The sequence below is a fragment of the Hemitrygon akajei genome, chromosome 2, assembly GCF_048418815.1.
Source record: "Hemitrygon akajei chromosome 2, sHemAka1.3, whole genome shotgun sequence".
NCBI classification, from domain to species: Eukaryota; Metazoa; Chordata; class Chondrichthyes; order Myliobatiformes; family Dasyatidae; genus Hemitrygon; species Hemitrygon akajei.
This window is the reverse complement of record NC_133125.1, coordinates 214,098,278-214,120,803: the sequence shown is the minus strand read 5'-3', so window position 1 is coordinate 214,120,803 and position 22,526 is coordinate 214,098,278. Positions and strand designations below refer to the sequence as shown.

The window sequence follows — 22,526 nt, the reverse complement described above, 5'->3', positions numbered from 1 at the left end:
GCTCATGCGGATAACCGTGGATAGCCCTCGAGTCTGGAGAAGGTGGGAGGAGCTGAAGGAAAATTGGTGAGGGTGAGCACCAGTCCTTCCAGATGGAGAGGAACTGGTTTGTTCTTTTATTGAGAAAGAAACAGAGAGCTGTAAGGCCATCTTGATGGGGGATAGAAGTTATAACTGGACATCCATGGTGAAGATGAGGCGGTCAGTGCCTGGGAATTGAAAATTGCTGAGGAGATTGAGGGCATGAGAAGTGTCGCGGATGTGGGTTGGGAGGGATTGACCTGAAGGGTTTAGAATGGAGTCAATGTATGAGGACAAGTTCAGTGGGGCTGGAGCAGGCAGGGACATAGGCCAACTGTCTGTCTCGCTTTTCAGGAATTGTCCCTTTCACTTGTACTTTATACTGATCCAGGCTCCGCGCTCCGGGTTCATTTATATTCAGACCTCTTTAATGTGTTTCTGATCCCACCCTGACGTGGAAATTGCCGCGATTCCTGCCCAGAGAACACTTGGAGCAACGTTGTTCATTCCCGAGACTGCAGCGCCCCTAGTGGACATTCCCGGCACTGCCGGGTTCAGCAGCTCCCCGAAAGTGAAGGATCCTGAACCCGGAAGTACCGGGAGTTAACATGGCTTCGAAAGGACGGGTCGAGAGTTGGACCGAGGAGGTAATTTGTCCCATCTGCCTGGATTTCTTCACCGATCCGGTGTCACTGGAGTGTGGTCACTACTTCTGCCGCTCCTGTATCACACGGTGTTGGGAAAGGGAGAAGAGAAACTCCTGCCCGGAATGTAGAGAGGAGTTTGCAGACCGCAGCCTCAAGGTCAATCGGGTTTTAGCAAATCTGTCTGAGAAAGCTCGAAAACTAAACCTGAATCCGAAAGGGAAGGAAAGTAAACGTTACTGCGAGGAACATGGGGAAGAACTGAAGCCGTTTTGTGAGACGGACAAGACACTGATCTGCCTGATCTGTGCGACTGCGCGGGAACACAAGCCTCACAACTTCATGCCGGTTAACGAAGCCGTTAAAATTTACAAGGTAAAAATAACTCGCTTTCGATTGTCTGTTTATGTTGTCTTTTTGTTTTGACTAATCCATTAACTCTTTAATTCCCAGGATCGGGTTAAATCTTCCTTGGACTCTCTCGCAAAAAAGAAATCAGACTTTCAGGAAATGGAGCAGCAACAGAAAGAGAAGATTTCTGGAGTTCGGGTGAGGCATTTCTGAGCAGAATTTACAATCTTGTTGTGTAGTTTTGTTCCCTTTAATGCAGAATAGCAGAGTATCGCAGCTCAGTAACCTGGGCTCGATCCTAACCTCTGGTGCTGTCTCCGTGGAGTTTGCACGTTCTCTCTGTAACCAGTACCTTCTTTTAGCCGACAATCAACTCAATGTGGGATTTACAGATACTGTAGTTGTAAACTGATTTAAACCAGACGGATGTTTTGATTGTTCAGTAAATTGGCTACTGTAATTAACCCCGTGAAGGGGTATTGTATGTGAATCAGGTGGGAGTTAATAGGTCAGTGAGGAAGACTGGGTTTCAGGGAAATGTGATTGAATATCTGGGAACCACTCACTTGCTGCCTGTTATGCCACTGGAGTTTGGGACAGCAATGAAGGTCCTCCATCTCCGGCAGTGTTCATGTCTTCATTCAACATGTCAGTAGCTGCTTCTCGGTTTTCACTACTGTCAGTCATGCAGATCCTGAGTGGAGAGTCAGGAATAACATGGCACTCAGATGTAGAAAGACTCTTCATTGTTTCCGTAACAATTTTGTTTTACCAGTCAGTATTGTTAGCCCTGAGCTGAACCCATGAACCTGGAGGACCAGTGGACCACTCTTACTCTGGCCTCTACCCTTTGACCTGTTTGACATGGGTGACCCCACCAAGAGTCAAAGCATAAAGCCCACATTCCAGCCAACAGTGTTCTTTGGGTCATTGAGGCACACAAGCCTCCAAACCCAACGGCAAGGTTGTGGTCCTCTTGGATGATAATGGGCTGGACAGACCCTTCCATATCATAAGGAAATACATCAGGGCCAAATAATAAACCAGCCTCTCCTTTCATTCGACAGGAACAGTCACAAAATGTTCAGTCCCACATCACATCCCAGTTTGATGAACTGCGCCGGATTATCACCAAGAAAGAGCAGCGCGCACTCCGAGATCTCAGGGAAGAAGAGGAGAGGATTCTAAATCCAATGGAGAAAAATCTTTGTGAGATTCAAGAGAAGTTAAATTCTATTCAGGAGGAAATCTCTGAGTTACAGACACGGATGGATCAGAAAGACAATGTGATATTCCTCATGGTGAGAGATTTCAGTTTGGTTCTGTAAAAGTACATAGTCACAAAATGATGTATTTTAACTCAGTGTGGGATTTACAGATACTGGAGTTGTAAACTGATTGAAACCAGACGGATGTTTTGACTGTTCAGGGTTGTTGTCTCCAAACCGGCCTCTCACAACATCTGTACATCGCTGAACAGTCTGCATCCTTCTCGGGAATGTTTACTCTGATCGTAGCACTGAGCCAGTGATCACTTCTGTGATTCCCACGTATAATATCCACTGAGACTCAGAATAACATCCCATTACAGTCACAGACAGTGAGTGTGTCTGGTGCAGTGGGTGTGAGTCCCTCTCTGTTGATCGGTGGGAACTGAGGTTGAATTCCAGAATGTGACCTACACATCGGATTTACCATCTATATCTGGTTTGTATCAGGTTCATTGTTCTGGAGAATTTTGCACTGTCTTTTGTTTTTCAGAAATATTCTTCATCAGATTATATCCCATTTTCATCAGAGACAGGACTTTCAGTCCATTCTCTCCTATCAGTTTCCCTGGTGCACAAGCCTCCTCCCACCTACTCACCACACCCAGTAACAGTGTCCCCAACTCCATGGTCCCTCATGTGATTATCCAGCTTCCCCATTACATTCAATCTCTGATGTTCCACTTCAGCCACTCCTGTAGCAGTGAGTTCCACATTCTCTTCACTACATTTCTTGTGGGAGTTATTAACAACCAACTGATGTTTTATCTTTGACTTATTGTCTCCACACAAGCAGAAATATTTTCAATCAAATACATTCAGAATCTTAAAACCTGTCCAGTCTCTCCTGTAAGTTCCTTCTCCCTGTTATCGTATAATTCTCATAAATATTCCTTGTACTTTCTCCCATGGTTCAATGTCCCTCTTTCTCTGTTCGTGTTAGTGGGAATGAGTTCAGTGGGAATTTTCAGCAGTTTTTAATAACTTGTCTCAGATTCCTGCTGTTCGGATGCCGATGGTCAGTCTCAGTCAATTGAGATCTGTGTTTGATTTATTTCAGGAGGAAGCTCGTCGGAAGAGGAGGTAGGACATGGTCTTGACCGAAACTCTGTATGGATTTGTAAAATAGTTCAAATATTACTGATGCTCAGTTTATAACCATCTGTATAATATTTACAGGATTAGTGTGGATACCCACACATTGTCAGTGACAGATGGTGCCCTATTGGTTGAAAAATTCCATCACCCCTATTTGCTCGACATAGCATCGGAAGAAGTGATTGGCGGCATTAAACACGGTAAAACATAAGATTCACTTGTGCTTGTTTATGAGACACTACTAAGTCGTAATTAGATGCCAAATATGGCTTGTCAATGACCTTCTGAAAATCCAAGTACACAACATCAACTGGTTCTCCTTTGTTTATCTGGCTTGTTATTTCAGACTAACTGGCCTAGAGTTTCCTTTATTGTCTCTCTCTTCTTGAACAGTGGAGTGACATTTGCAAATTTCCAGTCTTCCAGAACCATTGAAGAATCCAGTGATTCTTGAAGGATCGTTACAAATGCCTCCATGATCTCTTCAGCCACCTCTTTCTGAACTCTGGCATGTACACTGTCTAGTCCAGGTGACAGCTACCTAAAGATCTTTCCGTTTCCCAAGAACCTGTTCTCTAGTAATGCTGTGCTGCCTTTATGGCAGTTATTTAGTTTATAATATTTTTGCGTAGTAATTTGTTAGCTTTTTTTTTAGTTAAAGTTAGGATTGTTTAAATCAATCGATTTGTCTGTAATACATCGCGGCTGCGATGACGTCACATCCGGGTTCGCCGCGTCTTGTGGGGAATTACCGGTTTGAGATTCACGCAAGGGTGGGGGTCACTCACATGTGCCACCATAACGCTGACTAGGGTCTCTCTATGCACCAAAGACACAGTGAAAGCAACGCTTTTTCACCATGCGTTAATGTGAAGAGTGAACAGTAAATGGTTAATCTTACTGCGGTCTCGTTTGCATTGATTCTGGTTTATCTCGACGTTTACCTCGGCGTTACTTCACACCCGAGCGAGAACGTTACAAATGCTAACTTCACGCCCGGCACGTCGCCTGACACTTGGAATTTCCACCATACTGCTGGTGTCTTCCACAGTGAAGACTGATGCAAAATACGTCTTCAGTTCATCCACCCTTTCGTTGTCCCCCATTACTACCTCTCCAGCATTGTTTTCCAGCAGTCCGATATCCACTCTTGCCTCTCTCTAATCCAGAGATTAGGACCTCCTGGGTACTAATTTCTGGATTGCTGCTGTGCCAGGTGCCAGTGAGGGTAGAAACACGATGATCTGGCAGGTAAATGTGTGGCTGAGAAGCTGGTGCAGGGGGGGGCAGGCTTCAGGTTCTTGGATCATTGGGATCCCCCTGGGGGAGGTGTGACCTGATCAGAAGTGATGGGTTGCACCTGAACCCAAGGGGGACCAATATTCTTGCGGGCAGGTTTGTTAGAGCTATTGGGGAGGGTTTAAACTAATTTTGTAGGGGGGTGGGAACTGGAGTGAAGGGACTCAGGATAGGACGGATGGTAAAAATGGTAATGATAGCCTGCAGTCAGACTGTCAGGAAGGACAGGCAGGTGATGGAACTCAGTTGCAGCCAACAGGCTGAGTATCAAACCTTTAGGGATGCAGAATCAGAAAGGACAGCAAATACGGTACTCAATGTGTTGTATCTAAATGCACGTAGTGTAAGAAATAAAGTGGATGATCTTGTTGCACGATTACAAATGGCCAGGTATGATGTTGTGGCCGTCACTGAATTGTGGCTGAAGGATGGTTGTAGTTGGAAGCTGAATGTCCAGGGTTACATATTTTATCGGAGTGATAGGAAGGTAGGCAGAGGGGGTGGTGTGGCTCTACTGGTAAAGATTGCATCAAATCAGTAGAAGGATGTGACATAGGATTGGAAGATATTGAATCCTTGTGGGTTGAGTTCAGAAACAGCAAGGGTAAAAGGACGTTGATGGCAGTTATACACAGGCCTCCAACAGAGCTGGGTGGTGGACCACAGATTACAACAGGAAATAGAAAAGCTGTGTCAAAAGGGCAATGTTCTGGTAGTCATGGGAGATTTTAACATGCAGGTTGATTGGGAAAATCAGGTTGATAATGGATCTCAAGAGTGATTCTGTTGAATCCCTAAGAGATGGCATTTAAACCAGTTTGTCATTGAGCCTACTAGGGGATCAGCTATACTGGATTGGCTGTTACGTAATGAACCAGAGGCGATTAGGGAGCTGAAGGTAAAAAACCCTGAGGAACCAGTGATCACAGTATGATTGAGTTTAACTTGAAATTTGATAGAGAGAAAGTAAAGTAGCAGTCGCCAACCCGTTAATCACAATCGACTGGTCGATCTTTGAGACTTTCCCAGTAGATCCCGAAAAAAATTCAAAAATAAATACACACATACTGTTGAAAGATTGATTCCGGGTTGCAGGGTTTTGTTCCGTTCTTTCTGCCCAGTACGCGTGTGTGTAGCTCCCCCGCATTACACAGTGTAATTCAACACGTACAAACACACTGGATGAACTCAGCAGGTCGGGCAGCGTCCGTTGAAATGAACAGTCAACCTGCTGATTGCTGAGTTCATCCAGCTTGTTTGTACATGTTGATGTGACCACAGCATCTGCAGTGTACTTTGTGTTTACACAGTGTAATTCAGTGGTCCCCAACCACCGGGCCGCGAGGAAACGATACGAGTCAGCTGCACCTTTCCTCATTCCCTGTCTTGCCCACTGTTAAACTTGAACCCACGCGAGGTCATCAGTTGCCTAAACGCAGTGATACCCTTGTGCCAGGAATCACTGGTTCGCCTCACGCGGCCGGCGAGAAGTGCCGTTGGTACTGGCCTGGAGCGCGGAGAGGTGGGCGCCGCCTCTAAACCTGTTCACCACACCGAATGCTCGTGGGGAACCCAGTGCTAAAATATTCAGACGATCTAATTCGGGCTCAGGGTTCCGTAAGTAGCAGAGCAGCTACCGCGCTGCGATCTACTGAAACAAACTTTTGTCGGCCGATAGATCCTACAAGGGGGGCGGGCAGGCGTCCTGTCACACTCCCCGCTTTGTCGCATTCTCCGGACTGGAACCGGCACGGGGACCTCCGGCCCTGACCTTGTCCTCTCACCCCACCCACGACCAGCCGCACCCGGCCAGGGTGTCTGGCGGAGGGCGGGCGGGCGGAGGCTGCAGTTTGGGCCTGGAGGCTGTCTAATGAGGCAGTGAAATCCTCAAAACTGCTTCGGTACCTTGAGTCCAAGCACCCTGCACTTAAAGACAAACCCGCTGAGTTTTTTGAGTGGAGAAAACGTGAGCAAGTGGGACAGAATCTAAGTGCCAAGAGCCGCGAAAACTAATTTGTGGAGTAGACTGGACATAAGGAACCTGTATCGAGTATCGCTGTATTCCAGTCGTGTTTAATCCCCAACCCCACCACCCCCCCGTCGGCCGGTCGGCAAGAATATTGTCAATATTAAACCAGTCCGCGATGCAAAAAAGGGTGTGTACCCCTGGTGCTTAAACAATATTTCTACTTCCAGGTTGCGGGGTTTTACTTCCGGTCTTTTCTGCCCCAGTGCGCATGTGTGTAACTAATCAATCTGGGGGTCGATGTCAGCTTTGACTATGACCGAGGTAGGGGATCTTGGGCTTAAAAAGTTTGGTGATCACTAAAGTAAAGGCTGATGTAGCAGTATTTCAGTGGAGTAAGGGAAATGACAGTGGTATGAGACAGGAGTTGGCCAAAGTAGATTGGAAAGAGCTGCTGGCAGGGATGTCAGCAGAGCAGCAATGGTGTGTGTTTCTGGGGAAATGAGGAAGCTGCAGGACGTGAGTATGTTTTCATCTCTTCCAAAAACGAAGAAATACTCAAATTGTAAAATAGTATAACCATGACTGACAAGGGATGTCAAAACTATTGTAAAAGCAAAAGAAAAGACATACAACAAAGCAAAAATTAGTGGGATGATAGTGGATTGGGAAGTTTTTAAAAACCTAAACAGAGCAACTAAAACAATCATTAGAAAGGAAAAGATGAAATGTGAAAGCAAGCGAGCAAATAATATCAAAGTGGATGGTAAAAGTTTTTTCACGTATGTTAAAAATAAAAGAGAAATGAGAGTGGATATGGGACCGCCAGAAAATGAGGCAGGAAAATTAATAACAGGGGACAAGGAGATGGCGGATGAACTAAATGACTATTTTGCATCAGTCTTCACTGTGGAAGACACTAACAGTATGCCTGATGTAGTGTGTGAAGGAAGAGAAGTGGGTGCAGTTACTATTACAAGAGAGAAGGTGCTCAAAAAGCTGAAAGACCTAAAGGTACATAAGTCACCTGGACCACAGGAACTGCACCCTAGGGTTCTGAAAGATGTAGTATTAGAGATTATGGTGGCATTAGAAATGACCTTTCAAAAATGATTGGAGTCTGGCATGGTGTCAGAGGAGTGGAAAATTCTTTAAGAAAGGAGGAAGGCAGCAGAAAGGAAATTATAGACCAGTTAGCCTGACCTCAGTGGTTGAGAAGAAGTTTGAGTCAGTTGTTAAGGATGAGGTGATGGAGCACATGGTGACACAGGACAAGATGGTATAAAGTCAGCATGGTTTCCTTCAGGGAAAATCCTGCCTGACAAACCTGTTGGAATTCTTTGAGCAGATTACAAGTAGGATGGATAAAGGGGATGTAGTGGATGTTGTATATTTGGAGATTCAGAAGGCCTTTGATAAGGTGCCACACATGAGGCTGCTTCCCAAGTTAAGAGCCCGTGGTATTATAGGGAAGTTGCTGACATGGTTAGACATTGGGAGGCAGGGCTTCAGGGAGCGTAGATGCAGCACACGTAATTGTTCACAAGTACTGATGACCAGCTGCAGTTTTTGGAAATGGACCTACACAATCCACTATGACCCTGGAAAATGGTTCACCAAACGCAGGTATCGGCTGAAGTGGTGCCTTAGGGATGGCCTGATTAGGTTTTCCCACCACCTGGCATGTATGACACCTTCTACAGTAATTTACAATATCTTTCCTCACGTTAGGCCAATAAAATTCCCTCATCATCCTGTGCACTGTTTTCTTTACTCCGAAATGTCCACCTAAAGGCATCTTATGGGCCGGGTTTAAAACTTAAGCCCTGTAAACTTTTGGAACCACTACCTGATGCACAATAGCCCAATCCTCACTTGCAGGCACAGTGGCTGATCTCCACTTCCTCATCAACACCCCATCTTTAAGGTAATATCCCACTGACTTTCTGAATTTCATCCTCAGAGAGAGCTCTCTCTTTTAAAGCCATAATTTCAGGATCTTTATTTAGTTCTTCTATAAATTCCCTCCTCAATAAAGACGTCTTTCTCATCCTACTTACTCTCCTCAGCCTTACTACCCTCTAAGTCCTGTTGGTTTAGGGACAGTAGGAAAGTCTAGATAAATCAATATTCGCATCAGCAGCCTTTTCCGACATGCTTCTAGTTACTACGCAGGGGGGATACACATCAGCATCTATGGGCGGGCCCTCAGCAGCAGCAGGCTCACTGGCTAGCTGAACTGCTGCGTAAACATCCCCACCTGCAAGGTCATTTCCGAGTAAGAGATCAACATTGTCTATCAGTAGTTCAGACCGCACCCCTATTGTGACTGGTCCAGATACCAAGTCGCATTTCAGAATTATCTTATGCAAAGGCACGGTTTCAGTCCCCTTTCCAATACCTTTGATAATATTCACCACCATATAACCATATAACAATTACAGCATGGAAACAGGCCATCTCGGCCCTTCTAGTCCGTGCTGAACACTTACTCTCACCTAGTCCCACTGACCCGCACTCAGCCAATAACCCTCCGTTCCTTTCCTGTCCATATACCTATCCAATTTTACTTTAAATGACAATACCGAACCTGCCTTTACCACTTCTACTGGAAGCTCATTCCACACAGCTACCACTCTCTGAGTAAAGAAATTCCCCGTTGTGTTACCCTTAAACTTTTGCCCCCTAACTCTCAAATCTCGATCTCAGCACCGAACTCCAAAACACTCTTTAATATCAGTGACTGAAAAGCTCCAGTATCGCTCCAGATTCTCACTGGAACCGGAGTTGATCCCTCCTTCACAGACACAAACCCATTTGAAATAAATCTCTCAAATCCCTCTTGAACTCGGTCAGACCCCTCCTTCTTCAGCGGTGTTTTAACCGTCTGAACGCAGGCATTTGGGGTTTTCTCTCTCTCTGTCCCTTTTTCCCTTTTCATAGCAAAACAATTGGATGCCGCATGACCAGGCTTCCCACAAAAGTAACACTTGAAACTGGGAAATTTTTCTTTTGACTGCTTCCCTTCCTCCTGACTTTTATCACTAGTCCCCGGTTTACTCTCTGGTTTAGCCGGTGGGTTATCTTTGTTATCCCTGCTACTCCTTTGGTAGCTCTTGCTCGGGAAAAACTTTACCTTGTGGGTTAAAGCATACTCGTCTGCTAACTTAGCAGACTCTGACAGAATCTCAGCCTCTCTCTCATTCAGGTACGTCATTATGTTGTCAGCGACCCGGGTTCATGTCCCGTTACTGCCTGTCAGGAGTTTGTACGTTCTCCCATGACCACGTGGGTTTCTTCCAGGTGTTCTAGTTGCACAGTCCAAACCTGTACTGGTTGGCAGGTTAATTGGTCATTGTAACTTGTCCCATGGTCAGGCTCGGATTAAATCAGGGGTTGCTGGGTGGTAGGGGTCATTGTAACTTGTCCCATGGTCAGGCTCGGATTAAATCAGGGGTTGCTGGGTGGTGGGTGTCATTGTAACTTGTCCCATGGTCAGGCTCGGATTAAATCAGGGGTTGCTGGGTGGTAGGGGTCATTGTAACTTGTCCCATGGTCAGGCTCGGATTAAATCAGGGGTTGCTGGGTGGTGGGGGTCATTGTAACTTGTCCCATGGTCAGGCTCGGATTAAATCAGGGGTTGCTGAGTGGTGGGGGTCATTGTAACTTGTCCCATGGTCAGGCTCGGATTAAATCGGGTTGCTGGGTGGTGGGGGTCATTGTAACTGGTCCCATGGTCAGGCTCGGATTAAATCAGGGGTTGCTGGGTGGTGGGGGTCATTGTAACTTGTCCCATGGTCAGGCTCGGATTAAATCGGGGGTGCTGGGTGGTGGGGGTCATTGTAACTTGTCCCATGGTCAGGCTCGGATTAAATCAGGGGTTGCTGGGTGGTGGGGGTCATTGTAACTTGTCCCATGGTCAGGCTCGGATTAAATCAGGGATTGCTGGGTGGTGGGGGTCATTGTAACTTGTCCCATGGTCAGGCTCGGATTAAATCAGGGGTTGCTGGGTGGTGGGGGTCATTGTAACTTGTCCCATGGTCAGGCTCGGATTAAATCAGGGGTTTCTGGGTGGTGGGGGTCATTGTAACTTGTCCCATGGTCAGGCTCGGTTAAATCAGGGGTTGCCGGGTGGTGTGTGTCATTGTAACTTGTCCCATGGTCCGGCTTGGATTAAATCGGGGTTGCTGGGTGGTGGGGGTCATTGTAACTTGTCCCATGGTCAGGCTCGGATTAAATCAGGGGTTACTGGGTGGTGGGGGTCCTTGTAACTTGTCCCATGGTCAGGCTGGGATTAAATCAGAGATTGCTGGGTGGTGGGAGTCATTGTAACTTGTCCCATGGTCAGGCTCGGATTAAATCAGGGGTTGCTCGGTAGTGGGGGTCATTGTAACTTGTCCCATGGTCAGGCTCGGATTAAATCAGGGGTTGCTGGGTGGTGGGGGTCATTGTAACTTGTTCAATGGTCGGGCTCTGATTAAATCAGGGATTGCTGGGTGGTGGGGGTCATTGTAACTTGTCCCATGGTCGGGCTCGGATTAAATCAGGGGTTGTTGGGTGGTGGGGGTCATTGTAACTTGTTCCATGGTCAGGCTCGGATTAAATCAGGGGTTGCTGGGTGGTGGGGGTCATTGTAACTTGTCCCATGGTCAGGCTCTGATTAAATCAGGGATTGCTGGGTGGTGGGGGTCATTGTAACGTCCCATGGTCAGGCTCTGATTAAATCAGGGATTGCTGGGTGGTGGGGGTCATTGTAACTTGTCCCATGGTCGGGCTCGGATTAAATCAGGGGTTGCTGGGTGGTGGGGGTCATTGTAACTTGTCCCATGGTTAGGCTCGGATTAAATCAGGGGTTGCTGGGTGGTGGGGGTCATTGTAACTTGTCCCATGGTTAGGCTCGGATTAAATCAGGGGTTGCTGGGTGGTGGGGGTCATTGTAACTTGTCCCATGGTCAGGCTCGGATTAAATCAGGGATTGCTGGGTGGTGGGGGTCATTGTAACTTGTCCCATGGTCAGGCTCGGATTAAATCAGGGGTTGCTGGGTGGTGGGGGTCATTGTAATTTGTCCCATGGTCAGGCTCGGTTAAATCAGGGGTTGCCGGGTGGTGTGTGTCATTGTAACTTGTCCCATGGTCCGGCTTGGATTAAATCGGGGTTGCTGGGTGGTGGGGGTCATTGTAACTTGTCCCATGGTCAGGCTCGGATTAAATCAGGGGTTACTGGGTGGTGGGGGTCATTGTAACTTGTCCCATGGTCAGGCTGGGATTAAATCAGAGATTGCTGGGTGGTGGGAGTCATTGTAACTTGTCCCATGGTCAGGCTCGGATTAAATCAGGGGTTGCTAGGTAGTGGGGGTCATTGTAACTTGTCCCATGGTCAGGCTCGGATTAAATCAGGGGTTGCTGGGTGGTGGGGGTCATTGTAACTTGTTCAATGGTCGGGCTCTGATTAAATCAGGGATTGCTGGGTGGTGGGGGTCATTGTAACTTGTCCCATGGTCGGGCTCGGATTAAATCAGGGGTTGTTGGGTGGTGGGGGTCATTGTAACTTGTCCCATGGTCGGGCTCGGATTAAATCAGGGGTTGCTAGGTAGTGGGGGTCATTGTAACTTGTCCCATGGTCAGGCTCTGATTAAATCAGGGATTGCTGGGTGGTGGGGGTCATTGTAACTTGTCCCATGGTCAGGCTCTGATTAAATCAGGGATTGCTGGGTGGTGGGGGTCATTGTAACTTGTCCCATGGTCGGGCTCGGATTAAATCAGGGGTTGCTGGGTGGTGGGGGTTATTGTAACTTGTCCCATGGTCGGGCTCGGATTAAATCAGGGGTTGCTGGGTGGTGGGGGTCATTGTAACTTGTCCCATGGTCGGGCTCGGATTAAATCAGGGGTTGTTGGGTGGTGGGGGTCATTGTAACTTGTTCCATGGTCAGGCTCGGATTAAATCAGGGGTTGCTGGGTGGTGGGGGTCATTGTAACTTGTCCCATGGTCGGGCTCTGATTAAATCAGGGATTGCTGGGTGGTGGGGGTCATTGTAACTTGTCCCATGGTCGGGCTCTGATTAAATCAGGGATTGCTGGGTGGTGGGGGTCATTGTAACCTGTCCCATGGTCGGGCTCGGATTAAATCAGGGGTTGCTGGGTGGTGGGGGTCATTGTAACTTGTCCCATGGTTAGGCTCGGATTAAATCAGGGGTTGCTGGGTGGTGGGGGTCATTGTAACTTGTCCCATGGTTAGGCTCGGATTAAATCAGGGGTTGCTGGGTGGTGGGGGTCATTGTAACTTGTCCCATGGTTAGGCTCGGATTAAATCAGGGGTTGCTGGGTGGTGGGGGTCATTGTAACTTGTCCCATGGTCAGGCTTGGATTAAATCAGGGGTTGCTGGGCGGTGGGGGTCATTGTAACTTGTCCCATGGTCAGGCTCGGATTAAATCAGGAGTTGCTGGGTGGTGGGGGTCATTGTCTCCCCCGGTCCCGGGCACTCTCTAATTCTCTGCTTCTCCCCCCAGTCTCTGTCACCTTGGATGTGGAAACGGCAAATTCGCTGCTCGAGGTGTCTGAGGATCGGAAGAGTGTGAGACGGACCGAGACCCGGAGGAATCTCCCTGACACCAGGAAGAGGTTCACAGACTGGCTTTGTGTGCTGGGATCGAAGGGATTCACATCGGGGAGACATTACTGGGAGGTGGAGGTGACGGGGAATCGGCGCTGGGGTCTGGGAGTCGCCGCAGAGTCTGTGGAGAGGAAGGGAGGGGTCACAGTGAGTCCGGAGACCGGATTCTGGATCATCGGGCGGCTTGATGACGAGATGTGGGTTCTCACCTCCCCTGAATCCCGACTCCCTGCCGGTCCCATCCCCAGGAGGGTGGGAGTTTATCTCAGTTACGAGTCCGGGACAGTTTCATTTTACAACGCAGAGACCAAGTCCCATCTCCTCACCTTCACTGGGAATAAATTCACGGAGAAACTTTATCCTTCCTTCGGGCCTTGGGATAAAAACCAGTGGCTGAGAATCTGCTCCGGTTCCGCTCCGGGTCTGTAAACGGGTCGGGTCCAGGACCGGCATCAGGAGTAAGTCTGTTGAAATATAAATGTGCGGAGAGTGAAATAAACACGATGTGAGAATTATCAGTCCATTAATTTTAACACGTTCACCGCATCCGTCAACGGAACAGAAACACTGCGGATTCAGCAGCAGCCGCGGGCGGCGGGTCCTGAGCTCCCCGGCTCCCCCGGGTGCTAAAGTCCACCATGACTGACAGGGTAACTGGGACAAGTGGTGGTGGTGCTGACTGGGAGAGGGAGATCAGGGTGAATCTTGGTAACACGGGACATGTAGTGGTGGTAACACACAAAGCGCCTGGGTCTCCCAACGTGTCGGGAAACATCTGTGGAGGGAAATGGGCAGGTGAGGGGTGGATCCAGGTGAGGGGTAATAGCTGAGGGAGGGTTGATAGATAAGGGAGGGGTGGAGTGTGGAAATCTGTCAGAAACTGGGAGGTGAGAGGTGTCAGGGACAAAGGGCTGAAGATTTTGGAATCTGACAGGAGGGGAAAGTGGACCCCGGAGTAAAGGGATGGAAGTGGGGAGGAGTGCGTGGGTGATGGACAGATGGAGAGGGTGGGGAGGAGTGTGTGGGTGATGGGCAGATGGAGAGGGTGGGGAAGGAGTGTGTGGGTGATGGACAGATGGAGAGGTGGGGAGGAGTGTGTGGGTGATGGGCAGATGGAGAGTGTGGGGAGGAGTGTGTAGGTGATGGGAAGAAGGAGAGGGTGGGGAGGAGTGTGTGGGTGATGGGCAGATGGAGAGGGTGGGGAGGAGTGTGGGTGATGGGCAGATGGAGAGGGTGGGGAGGAGTGTGTGGGTGATGGGCAGTTGGAGAGGGTGGGGAGGAGTGTGGGTGATGGGCAGATGGAGAGGGTGGGGAGGAGTGTGTGGGTGATGGGCAGATAGAGTGTGGGGAGGAGTGTGTAGGTGATGGGAAGAAGGAGAGGGTGGGGAGGAGTGTGTGGGTGATGGGCAGATGGAGAGGGTGGGGAGGAGTGTGGGTGATGGGCAGATGGAGAGGGTGGGGAGGAGTGTGTGGGTGATGGGCAGTTGGAGAGGGTGGGGAGGAGTGTGGGTGATGGGCAGATGGAGAGGGTGGGGAGGAGTGTGTGGGTGATGGGCAGATAGAGTGTGGGGAGGAGTGTGTGAGTGATGGGCAGATGGAGAGGGTGGGGAGGAGTGTGTGGGTGATGGGCAGATGGAGAGGGTGGGGAGGAGTGTGAGGGTGATGAGCAGATGGAGAGAGTGGGGAGGAGTGTGGGTGATGGGCAGATGGAGAGGGTGGGGAGGAGTGTGTGGGTGATGGGCAGATGGAGAGGGTGGGGAGGAGTGTGTCGGTGATGGGCAGATGGAGAGGGTGTGGCGTAGTGTGGGTGATGGGCAGATGGAGAGGGTGGGGAGGAGTGTGTAGGTGATGGTAAGTTGGAGAGAGTGGGGGAGGACTGTGGGTGATGGGCAGATGGAGAGGGTGGGGAGGAGTGTGTGGGTGGTGGGCAGATGGAGAGGGTGTGGAGTAGTGTGTGGGTGATGGGCAGATGGAGAGGGTGTGGAGTAGTGTGGGTGATGGGCAGATGGAGAGGGTGGGGGAGGAGTGTGTGGGTGGTGGGCAGATGGAGAGGGTCGGGGAGGAGTGTGTGGGTGGTGGGCAGATGGAGAGGGTGGGGGAGGAGTGTGAGGGTGACGGGCAGATGGAGAGGGTGGGGAGGAGTGTGTGGGTGATGGGCAGATGGAGACGGTGGGGAGGGGTGTGTGGGTGATGGGCAGATGGAAAGAGTGGGAGGAGTGTGTGAGTGATGGGCAGATGGAGAGGGTGGGGGAGGAGTGTGTGGGTGATGGGCAGATGGAGAGGGTGGGGTGGAGTGTGTGGGTGATGGGCAGTTGGAGAGGGTTGGGGAGGAGTGTGTAGGTGATGGGCAGATGGTGAGGGGGGGGAGGAGTGTGTAGGTGATGGGCAGATGGAGAAGGTGGGGAGGAGTGTGTAGGTGATGGGCTGATGGGGAGGGTGAGGAGGAGTGTGTGGGTGATGGGCAGATGGAGAGGGTGGGGAGGAGTTTGTGGGTGATGGGCAGAATGGGAGGGTGGGGAGGAGTGTGGGTGATGGGCAGATGGAGAGGGTGGGGAGGAGTGTGTGGGTGATGGGCAGATGGAGAGGGTGGGGAGGAGTGTGTGGGTGTTGGGCAGATGGAGACAGTGGGGAGGAGTTTGTGGGTGATGGGCAGAATGGGAGGGTGGGGAGGAGTGTGGGTGATGGGCAGATGGAGAGGGTGGGGAGGAGTGTGTGGGTGATGGGCAGATGGAGAGGGTGGGGAGGAGTGTGTGGGTGATGCCAGATGGAGAGGGTGGGTAGGAGTGTGGGTGATGGGCAGATGGAGAGGGTGGGGAGGAGTGTGTGGGTGATGGGCAGATGGAGAGGGTGGGGAGGAGTGTGTGGGTGATGGGCTGATGGAGAGGGTGGGGAGGAGTGTGTGGGTGATGGGCAGATGGAGAGGGTGGGGAGGAGTGTGTGGGTGATGGGAAGATGGAGAGGATGGGGAGGAGTGTGTGGGGGATGGGCAGATAGAGAGGGTCAGGAGGAGTGTGGGTGATGGGCAGATGCAGAGGGTGGGGAGGAGTGTGAGTGATGGACAGATGGAGAGGTGGGGAGGAGTGTGTGGGTGATGGGCAGATGGAGAGGGTCAGGAGGAGTGTGTGGGTGATGGGCAGATTGAGAGGGTGGGAGGAGTGTGTGGGTGATGGGCAGATGGAGAGGGTGGAGAGGAGTGTGTGGGTGATGGGCAGATGGAGAGGGTGGGGAGGAGTGTGTGGGTGATGGGCAGATTGAGAGGGTGGGAGGAGTGTGTGGGTGATGGGCAGATGGAGAGGGTGGGGAGGAGTGTGTGGGTGATGGGCAGATGGAGAGGGTGGGGAGGAGTGTGTGGGGGATGGGCAGATAGAGAGGGTCAGGAGGAGTGTGTGGGTGATGGGCAGATGGAGAGGGTGGGAGGAGTGTGTGGGTGATGGGCAGATGGAGAGGGTGGAGAGGAGTGTGTGGTGATGGGCAGATGGAGAGAGTGGGGAGGAGTGTGTGTGTGATGGGCAGATAGAGAGGGTGGGGGAGGAGTGTGTGGGTGATGGGCAGTTGGAGAGGTGGGGAGGAGTGTGTGGGTGATGGGCAGATGGAGAGTGTGGGGAGGAGTGTGTGGGTAATGGGCAGATGGAGAGGGTGGCGAGGAGTGTGTGGGTGATGGGAAGATGGAGAGGATGGGGAGGAGTGTGTGGGTGATGGGCAGATGGAGAGGTGGGGAGGAGTGTGGGTGATGGACAGGAGTGGGAAGGAGTGTGTGGGTGATGGACAGATGGAGTGGGTGGGGAGGAGTGTGTGGGTGGTGGGCAGATGGAGAGGGTGTGGAGTAGTGTGTGGGTGATGGGCAGATGGAGAGGGTGTGGAGTAGTGTGGGTGATGGGCAGATGGAGAGGGTGGGGGAGGAGTGTGTGGGTGGTGGGCAGATGGAGTGGGTGGGGAGGAGTGTGTGGGTGGTGGGCAGATGGAGAGGGTGTGGAGTAGTGTGTGGGTGATGGGCAGATGGAGAGGGTGTGGAGTAGTGTGGGTGATGGGCAGATGGAGAGGGTGGGGAGGAGTGTGTGGGTGATGGGCTGATGGAGAGGGTGGGGAGGAGTGTGTGGGTGATGGGAAGATGGAGAGGGTGGGGAGGAGTGTGAGTGATGGACAGATGGAGAGGATGGGGAGGAGTGTGTGGGGGATGGGCAGATAGAGAGGGTGAGGAGGAGTGTGGGTGATGGGCAGATGCAGAGGGTGGGGAGGAGTGTGAGTGATGGACAGATGGAGAGGTGGGGAGGAGTGTGTGGGTGATGGGCAGATAGAGAGGGTGAGGAGGAGTGTGGGTGATGGGCAGATGCAGAGGGTGGGGAGGAGTGTGAGTGATGGACAGATGGAGAGGGTCAGGAGGAGTGTGTGGGTGATGGACAGATGGAGAGGGTGGGGAGGAGTGTGGGTGATGGGCAGATGGAGAGGGTCAGGAGGAATGTGTGGGTGATGGGCAGATGGAGAGGGTGGGAGGAGTGTGTGGGTGATGGGCAGATGGAGAGGGTGGAGAGGAGTGTGTGGTGATGGGCAGATGGAGAGGGTGGGGGAGGAGTGTGTGGGTGATGGGCAGTTGGAGAGGTGGGGAGGAGTGTGTGGGTGATGGGCAGATGGAGAGTGTGGGGAGGAGTGTGTGGGTGATGGGAAGATGGAGAGGGTGGGGAGGAGTGTGTGGGTGATGGGCAGTTGGAGAGGGTGGGAGGAGTGTGTGGGTGATGGGCAGATGGAGAGGTGGGGAGGAGTGTGGGTGAAGGAGTGTGTGGGTGATGGACAGATGGAGTGGGTGGGGAGGAGTGTGTGGGTGGTGGGCAGATGGAGAGGGTGTGGAGTAGTGTGTGGGTGATGGGCAGATGGAGAGGGTGTGGAGTAGTGTGGGTGATGGGCAGATGGAGAGGGTGGGGGAGGAGTGTGTGGGTGGTGGGCAGATGGAGTGGGTGGGGAGGAGTGTGTGGGTGGTGGGCAGATGGAGAGGGTGTGGAGTAGTGTGTGGGTGATGGGCAGATGGAGAGGGTGGGGAGGAGTGTGTGGGTGATGCCAGATGGAGAGGGTGGGTAGGAGTGTGGGTGATGGGCAGATGGAGAGGGTGGGGAGGAGTGTGTGGGTGATGGGCAGATGGAGAGGGTGGGGAGGAGTGTGTGGGTGATGGGCTGATGGAGAGGGTGGGGAGGAGTGTGTGGGTGATGGGCAGATGGAGAGGGTGGGGAGGAGTGTGTGGGTGATGGGAAGATGGAGAGGATGGGGAGGAGTGTGTGGGGGATGGGCAGATAGAGAGGGTGAGGAGGAGTGTGGGTGATGGGCAGATGCAGAGGGTGGGGAGGAGTGTGAGTGATGGACAGATGGAGAGGTGGGGAGGAGTGTGTGGGTGATGGGCAGATGGAGAGGGTCAGGAGGAGTGTGTGGGTGATGGGCAGATTGAGAGGGTGGGAGGAGTGTGTGGGTGATGGGCAGATGGAGAGGGTGGAGAGGAGTGTGTGGGTGATGGGCAGATGGAGAGGGTGGGGAGGAGTGTGTGGGTGATGGGCAGATTGAGAGGGTGGGAGGAGTGTGTGGGTGATGGGCAGATGGAGAGGGTGGGGAGGAGTGTGTGGGTGATGGGCAGATGGAGAGGGTGGGGAGGAGTGTGTGGGGGATGGGCAGATAGAGAGGGTCAGGAGGAGTGTGTGGGTGATGGGCAGATGGAGAGGGTGGGAGGAGTGTGTGGGTGATGGGCAGATGGAGAGGGTGGAGAGGAGTGTGTGGTGATGGGCAGATGGAGAGAGTGGGGAGGAGTGTGTGTGTGATGGGCAGATAGAGAGGGTGGGGGAGGAGTGTGTGGGTGATGGGCAGTTGGAGAGGTGGGGAGGAGTGTGTGGGTGATGGGCAGATGGAGAGTGTGGGGAGGAGTGTGTGGGTAATGGGCAGATGGAGAGGGTGGCGAGGAGTGTGTGGGTGATGGGAAGATGGAGAGGATGGGGAGGAGTGTGTGGGTGATGGGCAGATGGAGAGGTGGGGAGGAGTGTGGGTGATGGACAGGAGTGGGAAGGAGTGTGTGGGTGATGGACAGATGGAGTGGGTGGGGAGGAGTGTGTGGGTGGTGGGCAGATGGAGAGGGTGTGGAGTAGTGTGTGGGTGATGGGCAGATGGAGAGGGTGTGGAGTAGTGTGGGTGATGGGCAGATGGAGAGGGTGGGGGAGGAGTGTGTGGGTGGTGGGCAGATGGAGTGGGTGGGGAGGAGTGTGTGGGTGGTGGGCAGATGGAGAGGGTGTGGAGTAGTGTGTGGGTGATGGGCAGATGGAGAGGGTGTGGAGTAGTGTGGGTGATGGGCAGATGGAGAGGGTGGGGAGGAGTGTGTGGGTGATGGGCTGATGGAGAGGGTGGGGAGGAGTGTGTGGGTGATGGGAAGATGGAGAGGGTGGGGAGGAGTGTGAGTGATGGACAGATGGAGAGGATGGGGAGGAGTGTGTGGGGGATGGGCAGATAGAGAGGGTGAGGAGGAGTGTGGGTGATGGGCAGATGCAGAGGGTGGGGAGGAGTGTGAGTGATGGACAGATGGAGAGGTGGGGAGGAGTGTGTGGGTGATGGGCAGATAGAGAGGGTGAGGAGGAGTGTGGGTGATGGGCAGATGCAGAGGGTGGGGAGGAGTGTGAGTGATGGACAGATGGAGAGGGTCAGGAGGAGTGTGTGGGTGATGGACAGATGGAGAGGGTGGGGAGGTGTGTGGGTGATGGGCAGATGGAGAGGGTCAGGAGGAATGTGTGGGTGATGGGCAGATGGAGAGGGTGGGAGGAGTGTGTGGGTGATGGGCAGATGGAGAGGGTGGAGAGGAGTGTGTGGTGATGGGCAGATGGAGAGGGTGGGGGAGGAGTGTGTGGGTGATGGGCAGTTGGAGAGGTGGGGAGGAGTGTGTGGGTGATGGGCAGATGGAGAGTGTGGGGAGGAGTGTGTGGGTGATGGGAAGATGGAGAGGGTGGGGAGGAGTGTGTGGGTGATGGGCAGTTGGAGAGGGTGGGGAGGAGTGTGTGGGTGATGGGCAGTTGGAGAGGTGGGGAGGAGTGTGTGGGTGATGGGCAGATGGAGAGTGTGGGGAGGAGTGTGTGGGTGATGGGAAGATGGAGAGTGTGGGGAGGAGTGTGTGGGTGATGGGCAGATGGAGAGGGTGGGGAGGAGTGTGTGGGTGATGGGCAGTTGGAGAGGGTGGGAGGAGTGTGTGGGTGATGGGCAGATGGAGAGGTGGGGAGGAGTGTGGGTGAAGGAGTGTGTGGGTGATGGACAGATGGAGTGGGTGGGGAGGAGTGTGTGGGTGGTGGGCAGATGGAGAGGGTGTGGAGTAGTGTGTGGGTGATGGGCAGATGGAGAGGGTGTGGAGTAGTGTGGGTGATGGGCAGATGGAGAGGGTGGGGGAGGAGTGTGTGGGTGGTGGGCAGATGGAGTGGGTGGGGAGGAGTGTGTGGGTGGTGGGCAGATGGAGAGGGTGTGGAGTAGTGTGTGGGTGATGGGCAGATGGAGAGGGTGTGGAGTAGTGTGGGTGATGGGCAGATGGAGAGGGTGGGGGAGGAGTGTGTGGGTGGTGGGCAGATGGAGAGGGTCGGGGAGGAGTGTGTGGGTGGTGGGCAGATGGAGAGGGTGGGGGAGGAGTGTGAGGGTGACGGGCAGATGGAGAGGGTGGGGAGGAGTGTGTGGGTGATGGGCAGATGGAGACGGTGGGGAGGGGTGTGTGGGTGATGGGCAGATGGAAAGAGTGGGAGGAGTGTGTGAGTGATGGGCAGATGGAGAGGGTGGGGGAGGAGTGTGTGGGTGATGGGCAGATGGAGAGGGTGGGGAGGAGTGTGTAGGTGATGGGCAGATGGTGAGGGTGGGGAGGAGTGTGTAGGTGATGGGCAGATGGAGAAGGTGGGGAGGAGTGTGTGTGTGATGGGCAGATGGAGAGGGTGGGGAGGAGTTTGTGGGTGATGGGCAGAATGGGAGGGTGGGGAGGAGTGTGGGTGATGGGCAGATGGAGAGGGTGGGGAGGAGTGTGTGGGTGTTGGGCAGATGGAGAGGGTGGGGAGGAGTGTGTGGGTGATGGGCAGATGGAGAGGGTGGGGAGGAGTGTGTGGGTGATGGGCAGATGGAGAGGGTGGGGGAGGAGTGTGCGGGTGATGCCAGATGGAGAGGGTGGGTAGGAGTGTGGGTGATGGGCAGATGGAGAGGGTGGGGAGGAGTGTGTGGGTGATGGGCTGATGGAGAGGGTGGGGAGGAGTGTGTGGGTGATGGGAAGATGGAGAGGATGGGGAGGAGTGTGTGGGGGATGGGCAGATAGAGAGGGTGGGGAGGAGTGTGGGTGATGGGCAGATGCAGAGGGTGGGGAGGAGTGTGGGTGATGGGCAGATGCAGAGGTGGGGGAGGAGTGTGTGGGTGATGGACAGATGGAGAGGGTGGGGAGGAGTGTGTGGGTGATGGGCAGATGGAGAGGGTGGGGAGGAGTGTGTGGGTGATGGGCAGATGGAGAGGGTGGGAGGAGAGTGTGGGTGATGGACAGATGGAGAGGGTGGGGAGGAGTGTGTGGGTGATGGGCAGATGGAGAGGTGGGGAGGAGTGTGTGGGTGATGGGCAGATGGAGAGGGTGGGGGAGGAGTGTGTGGGTGATGGGAAGATGGAGAGGTGGGGAGGAGTGTGTGGGTGATGGGCAGATGGAGAGGGTGGGGGAGGAGTGTGTGGGTGATGGGCAGATGGAGAGGTGGGGAGGAGTGTGGGTGAAGGAGTGTGTGGGTGATGGACAGGAGTGGGAAGGAGTGTGTGGGTGATGGACAGATGGAGAGGGTGGGGAGGAGTGTGTGGGTGACGGGCAGATGGAGTGGGTGGGGAGGAGTGTGTGGGTGGTGGGCAGATGGAGAGGGTGTGGAGTAGTGTGTGGGTGATGGGCAGATGGAGAGGTGGGGAGGAGTGTGTGGGTGACGGGCAGATGGAGTGGGTGGGGAGGAGTGTGTGGGTGGTGGGCAGATGGAGAGGGTGTGGAGTAGTGTGGGTGATGGGCAGATGGAGAGGGTGGGGGAGGAGTGTGTGGGTGGTGGGCAGATGGAGAGGGTCGGGGAGGAGTGTGTGGGTGGTGGGCAGATGGAGAGGGTGGGGGAGGAGTGTGAGGGTGACGGGCAGATGGAGAGGGTGGGGAGGAGTGTGTGGGTGATGGGCAGATGGAGACGGTGGGGAGGGGTGTGTGGGTGATGGGCAGTTGGAGAGGGTTGGGGAGGAGTGTGTGGGTGATGGGCAGATGGAAAGAGTGGGAGGGGTGTGTGAG

General features: G+C 53.0%; 1 protein-coding gene across 1 annotated transcript; it reads left to right on the top strand.

Moving 5' to 3' along the window:
* The first annotated feature begins 354 nt into the window (after nt 1-354).
* LOC140720609 (zinc-binding protein A33-like) lies at nt 355-13,770 on the top strand. Its single transcript, XM_073035441.1, has 6 exons — nt 355-1,040; nt 1,119-1,214; nt 2,084-2,317; nt 3,345-3,367; nt 3,464-3,582; nt 13,155-13,770. The coding sequence occupies exons 1-6, from the start codon at nt 630-632 to the stop codon at nt 13,685-13,687; spliced, it is 1,416 nt and encodes a 471-aa protein (XP_072891542.1). The 5' UTR covers nt 355-629; the 3' UTR covers nt 13,688-13,770.
* Nucleotides 13,771-22,526: the final 8,756 nt, after the last annotated feature.